The following is a 9931-nucleotide window of genomic DNA, read 5'->3' as shown; positions in this document are numbered from 1 at the left end:
TACAATCATTCACTCCACCGACGACGTAGGATTTTGTTTTATGTTTTTTTTGAGTTCAATGGGATATTTTAGGGGTCCACTAGATGGATTCCCGAGTTGTAATATGGAGAACGATTTGTATCAGAAGTTTTTTTTTATTATCAATGAAAGTTAATGGTTTATCATTTTAGTTCTTTTCAACGTTTCTATTCATTCTTGTTAATTATATTTTATTCTGTGTTTGATTATTGCTAATTGGTATGATATCCTTGGGTAATCGGGCATGGGCCTGGCCAACTCGCATCCGGAGATTCGGGGGTAGCCCATGACACCAGGATTTTAGCGAGGAAACCCAAGTTGATAAAATACGTCAACTGTTATGGGAAAAATCTCGTGGACTGTGTAGTCCAAAGTAAACCAATCCACTATGTTTGAAACAAAGTATACCGAATTTTGACTCTGGGTCACACCTTATCGTTCTACGAAACACCAATTGCTGACAATCCTTTGGCTTTGCGACTTTCCGTCCAACAGCAACTTGACCTCAGGCTTATGCTTGATATTTTTAGTTGAGTAGCAAGTAGATCAGATAACACTCCTCGAATGCTCCAACCTTTTCAAAGTGTGATTGCGTTTACTTCTGTTTTTCACTCGTCTGAATGATGTAGAAGAAGATCTGCTTTCGTCTGATCGTTGTAGATGTAACTGTATGATCACAATCAGGATTTGAACACCACAACTCTAAACTCACTATGTGTTTATGTGTATGTGTTCTAGAAAGATGACAAAAAAATAAACTCTGATTTTCTGCAAAAATAATCTTCCTAAGGCTTTTAAAAATAATGAATCTGTATAACTAAAGCCGTGAATAAACCAATGTATATGACATGGTTTATATAGAGGTTTGCAAAGTCTTATTCATTCAGAAAATAAAGGAAAATTCATGCATAGGACATAGAAGGAAAGTTGGATCAAAAAGGTATTCAGCATAATAAGGTAACTGAAAAACCTACTGCAATTAGGACTTGTGGAATCGGTTCCCAATCTTGGTACCGGTTCCCAAAAGACAAAGTTTGTTCTCGAAACTTAACTTCTGGAACTGGTTCCCAATTTAGGTACTGGTTCCCACTTGACAGAATCCAACTGAACTTGGATTTTCTGTATTTTTGGAAACTCTGAACATATACCTTGTAGATATTTATGTCCTAAGTAGGAAATGAAGTCATAATGTGTGTTCTTTCCTTTTCGATGATCAACAATACTTTCCTCTTCTATTAAACCTCTGAATTCCACAGTCGATATCAAGCCTGATATGGTAACTAAAAATAAAACTCAACTAGGATTGTTCTGTTACAGAAATATACTAATTTTCAAAAATATATCTCACAGTTGACACAACGTATGCTCGGAAACATAGCCTCATGGGATTTAGTTGAAGAGCCGGCAACAATTGGAGCTTGAATGCTCATAAATTGTTTACGAATCCGCTGTCCGGGAACTTCTCAGCAAACCATTTTTCTATCAATGCAAACAGTGGCTGACTATATACCTAACCAAGAAATGCTCGTGATTAGAAAAAAAAAAAAAAAAAAACAACAATAATTAGCATCTCTAATGGTAAAAGCTCGAATTGACTAGCGTGAAATAACAAGTTCAAGTCTAACAACTATTACTAGTATGTATATGTTTATCATATAAGGTTTAGGTTTACCATGTATATATGGTTAGTTTACTTACTCTCCACACGTGTCGTCTCCTATATAAACCCATATATATTCATTTTTTAGCATCTCTAATGATAAAGCGTTAACAAGTTGAAGTCTATCAACTGATACTAGCTTTATGGTGCTAAAGCGTTGTTAAGAGGTTAAGTTGTGCAAATTAAATTAGGTACTAGAGCAGCTTAATTGATGTGAAATAAGAAGTTTCCTGATATCCTCCAACTAGATGTAGAACAATGCAAGCGTTGGCGAAGTCCACGAGCCAGTAGGGCTCATAGAATCTGAATCCCGTCAAGAGGTTCCCGGTTGTATCATTCCTAAAGGCTGCATAACCAAAGCCTCCACAGAGGAGGTAGAAGGAAGTGGTAACAAAGATTGCAGACACTGAGGCCTTCTTCATGGTCTGGATTACTGGTGGAGATGACTTCAACGTATCCTTCATGTTCAAGAATCATAATTCAATTTTGAAAATGAGTTTGAGATATATATATATATATATATTGTTTTGAAAGATGTACTGTTAATGAAAAGAGGAAATGAATCCATACCTGTATCTCTAGAAGGATAATTGTATATGGATAGGCAAAAGCAATATCTACACGAGCTTGAAAGGCCAACCATAACTTGTCAATTATACTGTCAGTTGGGACTCCTCCAATGCTCCCTTTAATCTCCCCATTTTCTGAAATTGGAAAAACGTATTAATTGACATTAGTTCAGATGGTATGGTCTCTGTTCCCTACAGGGGAGGTTGAGCGTTCGAGCCCTATTAGGAGTAATATTGCGAATGTATGTGCGTTTGTTTGAACTTTCGGATTTAATTAAAAAATAAATAAATAAATAAATTGAAGGCATATATACCGATGACTTTTGCAAAGCTGAGGGCAAATCCAATGATAGAGTAGGTGAAGGACATGGTAGCAGCAACAATGGAGAGCCATGCCATGTTATGGAAATCTTGTATCTGGGACACCACAATCTGAGTGACTCCAAATATCAGCATATATAAAGTTTCCCCATATTCACATGCTGCATCATGGCCTTCTCTATGGTAACAATTTGATTTCTGAATTGCTCTGCATCATTAATACATGCTGCATCTTGCTTTTAAAATTCAAATCTAGTGAAAAAAACAGAGTATCCATTATTGTCGTAGTTCTTGTTATAATATATCAAACTCCATACACACACACACACATACATTATTTGTTATCTGTATGAATTCAAAAGTAAAAATAAAAAATAAAAATAAAAATAAAGAATGCTGGACACTAGACAATTTGTTCTCTCGATTTTTTCCTTTCTTGTCATATCAATTTTGAGTCTATGTTTATTTAAGTGTATTATTCTTTTTTAGGTTATACTAAGAATAAAAAAAGATGATAATGAGTCTCCTTAAGCTGACCTCCTTTGGCTCCCTTATAACCAACCATTGGATGGTGAGGTTATGAGGTCAATTATTAGTCTAATTGTTATAAAAATGCAAGCTCGAGTATCCTCATGATAGACACTCTCTTAAAACTATATGTTAAGAATTTTATTATTAAAAAAATTATATTAAATTTTTAATTTTTTAAATCTTAATTTAAAAAAAAAAAATTTCTTAATTTCATATTACTAGTTTGGCCCTCCTAAATAAATATTTCTAGCTCCAACACTACTTCACAATAGTACATCACTATCAATCTCATTTTGTCAAAGTATAAACTAAAACTCTAATAATTGTATGTGGATATATATATATATATATATATATATAAAGTGCTAACTCCCAATTACTTATAAGGATTACAATTTCACATTACCCAAAAATTCTTTAAACATTTAAAACAAACTATAAGTATGATGTTAAACATGTTGGTCACCAGCTAGCGTACTTCATACTGGCAGCAGATGTGATGGTATATGCGATTCCACAACCATATAAGCTCTCATTCACAAATATTGCATTTTTTGGTTCTTCTCTCCTGAAATATATATTAACACCCATTTTCACCTTTTAGTGAATTACAACATCATATAACAATGAATTGTGGCCACATTACCCCCAAATTAGGAGAAATTAAAATTTTAAACTAAATTTTCACATATTCCAAAACACCAATTCGACACTCTCAAAAGAATTCATTAACTTTAACACTCACATAATAACTCTCTCTCTCTATATATATATAATCTTTTTTGCAATAATAATCACAACACTCCCTAAACTGTTATTATAATTTTTATTATTGCGTTTTTTTTTTTTTTTTTTTTTTTTTTTTTTTTTTGAGAGGATCATTATGCACATAATTATTTACTATATATGCATATAGAATTATCAAAAAAATTAGAGTAGTTAATAAAATTTTGATTTATTATTATTATTATTAGGGTTAAATGCATTAAACCCTCCTAAACTGTAATCAAATTGCAAGAAACCCACCTAAACTAAAACAATCCCTTTAAACTATGTTTTCTTCGCATTTAGCCCGATCACAATAGCTTTAGACGTCGGAAAATGGAAAAGACCAGCGTACCCTTTTAAAATAGGACGTCATTTAAACTTACACCCTTAATTCGTCTTGGCCTTTGGTTAAAAAGAGAGAAAAAAAATCTATTGTACTTCTACACCGTTCACAAACACAACCCAAACCACAAGAAGCACAATTACACACAAAAAGGAAAGTTTTAAGGGAGACAAAGAGAAGAGACTACAGGCATCCATGGCATAACAGACGAAATAAAAGAAAAACATCACAGGGGCAACACCTTTGAGATCATCATCATAATCTTTCATGTCATTGATAAGGCTGATGAGCAAAAGGAGGACATGCGGGTGTTATTTGTTGTTATGTACACGACCTCTTATCATCCACTTGGAACCTTTTCAAATCCACACTCTCAATCAATCTTTTCAAATCCACTCTCTTGGTACGAATTAGCCTTTTCAGTCCCATGATCATCTTCTTCTGAGAGTAGTGAGTTTGATTTGGGGAAGCAATTTTGGAATTTTCTAATAGTAGGGTTCGAAGAGCATTCGGGGTGCAAGCTATTTTAGAGTGACTTTGTGTCAGTGTAGAGAGAGAGGGGGTTGGTACGCAGTAGCAAGTAGAGGGCCTTTTTTGGTGGCCCTACAATTACTCTATATGGAGTTATCTGCAGATAGAGTGGGCATTGGACAATTCGCTAAAAAAATTTTTGTTTGCGTAATTGATTGTGTAGCTTTTGTCTTAAAGTACAACACAGATCAATGGCTCTTGCAACGGCACATCATCACTTTTTAGCTATTAAATTAATAAAATAATAATAGAGAATGAGATAATTGAGTTCCATACCATGAAACATATGGATAAAAAAAAAATAGAGTACCACATCATCAATTTTTAGCTTATGTGACACTCTACTTTTTAAAAAGTAGATAGATAACCTTGTAAGCCCACACCACTTGCTCTAAAGAATTGGAATTTTTTTTGTGTGTATATATATACAAGAGAGAATATTTTGTACACACACACACCACTTGCTCTAAAGAATTGGAATTTTTTTTGTGTGTACGCGCGCGCACGCACACACGCACGTGTGGATCTTTTTGATTTACCATGTTTGTTTCATGCGAAACTTTTAATGGAAACTTGCTAATAAAAAATCAATAAATGAAACTTCGCTAAATCCCATATATGCACATATGTATGTGTATATATATATATATATAAATTATATATCAAACAAATCTCTTTCTCGCGTTATTTTTTGACTTTTTAGAATTCGATATGGAGAATTCAATGTGTTATAGATGCAATGTAACATTCACAACAGAGTAGAAAAAAAAAATATATATATATATATATATATAACATGTCATCATAGAATTCTCCATGTGTGGCATGCAAGTTTCTTTGCTGAACCAGCCTTATATGTTTGGTTTTTGAAGTTGGAGCACTGTGTGCACCTTGAAGAAGATGAATAGGGACAGTTGGGCATAAGGCGTGTTTGCGTTGTGTAACGGTAACAAAGAAGGGCCTTATTGTCCTTTCATATTTTAAAGGGCACTATTGTCATAAAAATTCAAAATTTATTTCATGTGACAACACGTGATATTTTTTACCGCAATATTGTACCGAATGGAGCAATCTGCAACAAAAATGATAGTTTAAGGTGTTTTTTGCAACTTTTATAGTTTAAGAGAATTTCTTGCAATAGGGTGAATAATTTAGGGAGGTTTAATGCACTTAACCTTTATTATTGTTATTATTATTGTGCATCCACAATTTCAATTTCACTGTGAGAGTAGTTCAAAAATAAAATTTCAATGGATGACTTTACTGGTTTTAAATGGCAACAAAGAGAGACTTGCGCGCAACACCAAACCCACGTTGTAACCAGGATTCCAATTTGTGGAAGACCCGGTTTGGCTATAGCTCAAATGGGCCCACATTCTAGGCCCAATTACTGGTGTAAAATGGACCGCTATGTTGGAAAATTTGAACGGCGAAAATTAGTTGAAAGGGACTCTCTGATTATTAGACTCTCTCTATATGGAGGATTATGGAGTGAAGAAACAAAATTCTCTCACCTAAATAAAACTTGACAGCTTCCATGTAGGACCTGTTTCTGGTGGGCCCAATGTCTGGATCAGGAGATCTGTAGCCATCACACAGGAGGTTTGTGGAAACAATGGTGGTTAATGCGAAGACTATGATAGCCACTGGACCTGCGATCCACCCTAGTTGAGCCATGCTCCATGCAAGAGAAAGCATACCTGCTCTAAGGGGTGGTAAATGGACGAGTTGGGTCGAGTTTGAATTGGGTTGAAAATGGGCGGGTCAACAACCTGCTCTTATCACTCCAGTTATTATATGCACCATTGCAGTCCATATGTTCCTTATATATATATATATATATATATATATATATATCCATGAAATTACAATTCAACCAATTAAAACGCATTAAAATATTAAAAAATGTTAAACAATCGACTTTTGACGAGCCCTTCAAATTTATAGAGTACAAATTTTGGCCAAGTAACTAAGTTATAAAAGAAAAAAAAAAATTAAAATTTTTTGCACAATTTTTTTGATTTTCGATAATCAAAAAGAAAAAGAAAATAAAGAAAACACATCTCCGAAATTGAACCAAATATATGGATGTTGAAAAAATGGATATGAATGGAACGGGCGCGAATCACCTGCAGTGAGGCTCCCATGCAGTTTCCTGTTGTAACTTTTAAGTGGTCCATATTTCGCCACATCATTTTTCAGTTAACGGACACTAAGGCCGTGTTTGGCCAATTACACCACTATTTAAAAGTAACATTTCACCACCATTTATAAGTAACATCACATAGTCTAAAAAGTAATGTCACATATAAACATAACTCAATTCAACATATCATTTATGTTATTATTTGAAATTAAAAGTGATGATATTTCCTTTTACAAATGGTGATGTTACTTTTTAGACTCTGTGATGTTACTTATAAATAGTGGTGAAATGTAAAAATAGTCTAAAAAGTAACATCACCACCATTTATAAGTAACATCACATAAGTCTAAAAGTAATATTACATAGTTTAAAAAGTAACATCACCACGTTTTGAGGGTGAAAGATACTTATAAATGGTGGTAATATTACTTAGACTATGTGATATTATTTTTAGATTTATGTGACGTTACTTAAAAATTGTGGTGAAGTATTACTTATAAATAGTTGTATAATTGCCAAACACAATGTTCGGATTTATTAAGTGGAGTAAAACGTGGCCAAACCAAGGTCACTTACTGCTCACTGCAGAAAATTGCATGGGAATTGCACTGCAGCTGATTCGCGCCCGAACGGAACACCCTTTTCTCAAATTCGAAACAACAAGTGCAAGTTAAATTTGAGCGTACAAATAATATCAAAAATTAAATGTGTATTCTTTTATCAGTACCTCAACCTATTGCAAATCTCTTGTAAATAAAAATAACAATGTAATCAATCACGTTAATCATAGTAAATTAACTGTAGTCAAAATCATAAAATAATGTTACCTCGGAAAATAAAATGGTTTGCAGACCGAAAAATCCGAACTTGAATGTGAGGGGTTGGTGCTCACCAGCCAACCAACCGTTCTCACATTCGAATCAAATTTGTTGGATTTCTGAAGCAGAACAATCCCACCATGGATATGCCACAACATAACATTTGGAGTGAATATATAAATAGTCTATATATTATATTTCTATACTAAATATTTTTTGCGGATGATAATAAAATAGTGTAATTAGAAATGTTCTTTTTAAGCTAATTAATGGATCGAGAAACAAGAAATTAAATAAGAACCATATATATATATATATATATATATATATATATATATATATATAAGTAGAAGAATTGGGTGTTGATCGAACAGCTTTAAAGAGGAGCTAACCAGTTCTTTTGAGAGGTTCTTGAGAATCATCAGATGACTGGATTCTTCTCAGTAATGGGCCCTCCTGATCTTCTTCATCTTCGCCACCCATGGTTCTCTAGCTCTCTGCGTGTGTGTGTGTGTGTGTGTGTGTGTGTGGGTGTGTGTGTGTCAATTGCTATATGTAGTTGGTCTCTCTCTGTGTCAAACGGTCAGTTGCTGAATGTAAGTTGTTGGGTAACTAGGTTCATCCTTTTAAACAATAATAATATGCATATAATTAAACTGTGTCTTGACTTTTCAGCACATAGGTGCTGGATTCTACAGACATTTTTACATGGTCTACAATTCCATACACAAATAAATGTGTTGTTTTGTTTAGAATTTTGTTCGTTTGTGGTGTTGTAATTTAGTGAAATATTTAAGTCGTTTAGGATAATTAATCAATGATGTAAAAAAATATATTTATTTGCGTAGCAAGAGTGGCAATTGATTTGAAATTAATCATTTCATGATCACACAATAAAAGACAATAAATTTTTATTATAAAGAGTGTAAATCATCTTAAAAGAGGTAGAATTCACTATATACATGAAATTCACATCTCACATGAAATGAGATCATCTTTATTGTACACCTTCTAATCCAAATTCCTTCTCGACAATATAATTATAACTCAAATGATCATAATCATCAAATCCCCAAATAACAATAGCATTTCTCTTGACAATTTTAATTATAATACTATAAAAATAAATAAATAAATAAAAACAAAAATGATTCATTTTACATTGATTGAAACTATAAAAAATTTAAACTCCCCAAATTACACTACATCAAGTGTGGTTCAACGTAATTAACATCTCCAAGAAAAAATATTTAAAATATATACGGTATCTTAAGGAAAGGGTGGAGTTAAGGATTCAATACTTTATTTTAGGTTTAATCAGCTTACTACAATTTGCTGGGAAAAATTAAAAATAAATTTGTGCGTACGTTCTTTCATTGTCTTGCACGTTACCCTAATATATCACATTTTTTTCGAGGCATACAAATTATATATATATATATATAAATTTTACTAAGAAGCATCATAATGCCCAAGCATCATAATGTTGGGCATTGAATTTTATTTATGATTCAGGAACTTTTATAAATCCGAATAAACAAATGTGAAGATGAGAAATAAAAATTAGAGATTTGAGTTTAGAAGGGCTCGTTGAACCACTGGTCTGACTGAAAGAGTGAGATATTGAGGTTTGATAATGAATGCAATTTTGGGAAATAAATAGCATTATATGTGGATCTGGGATCGTGATGAAAACGATTTGTAAAATTATTTAGTTGTATATGGTCCCATGGATTGGGACTTAGATCAAATGGGGCACCAACACCGACCTATGGGGCTGCCAATTCTTTTAGTTGCTTCAATCATACTTAACCTAACTTTGATTTAGTATCAGAGTAATAAATGGTCATGTGTAATGGGTGAATGCATATTCGTTTATCTAATTATTTTTTTAATCGAATTAGATGCCGGACAAATGACTCTTGTTACATTCTCCTCAATCCATATTCGTAACTCGTTGTGGCTCGGACCACTCTGTTTACCCGGGTGAGTTACCCGGACGCCTTTTGAGCCAGAAGCTTGGCCTGGTATCGGGCCAAGGACTAAGTCTAACTCTGACACCAACTATAATGGGTAGGTGCTTGTCTATTTATCCAAAAACTCAAACTATTGGCTAGTGCTACATAACCAATCACTTTTCTATCTGAATCTGATATGGGATAAATGACCCTTGTCACATCAAGCCTTTAGAGTTCTCCTCCAATGCTATAATGTTTGATTGACTTT

General features: G+C 33.4%; 1 protein-coding gene across 1 annotated transcript; it reads right to left on the bottom strand.

The window, feature by feature from the left end:
* Positions 1-1201: 1201 nt before the first annotated feature.
* Positions 1202-8361, bottom strand: LOC132312290 (probable amino acid permease 7). The gene is made up of 6 exons (XM_059810597.1): positions 8098-8361; positions 7715-7824; positions 3578-3667; positions 2562-2776; positions 2249-2382; positions 1202-2136 (listed from the first exon to the last, which is right to left on the bottom strand). Exons 1-6 carry the CDS (start codon positions 8125-8127, stop codon positions 1873-1875), a joined length of 843 nt encoding a protein of 280 aa, XP_059666580.1. The 5' UTR covers positions 8128-8361; the 3' UTR covers positions 1202-1872.
* Between the last annotated feature and the right edge of the window lie 1570 nt (positions 8362-9931).

This window comes from Cornus florida, unplaced genomic scaffold (genome assembly GCF_030987335.1).
Source record: "Cornus florida cultivar Cherokee Brave unplaced genomic scaffold, ASM3098733v1 CherokeeBrave_3.0.0_Hap2_Chr06, whole genome shotgun sequence".
NCBI classification, from domain to species: Eukaryota; Viridiplantae; Streptophyta; class Magnoliopsida; order Cornales; family Cornaceae; genus Cornus; species Cornus florida.
The sequence above is the reverse complement of the archived record's forward strand: the minus strand, read 5'-3'. Positions and strand labels throughout refer to the sequence as shown.

Excerpts from the sequence above, each read along its gene's own strand:
- LOC132312290 (XM_059810597.1), bottom strand. The coding sequence starts at position 8,127 with ATGATTCTCAAGAACCTCTCAAAAGAACTG. Across the intron at positions 3,668-7,714 it reads AAACCATTTTATTTTCCGAG|GAGAGAAGAACCAAAAAATG; the intron begins GTAACATTATTT and ends TATATATTTCAG. Across the intron at positions 2,137-2,248 it reads TTATCCTTCTAGAGATACAG|GATACGTTGAAGTCATCTCC; the intron begins GTATGGATTCAT and ends TTGAACATGAAG.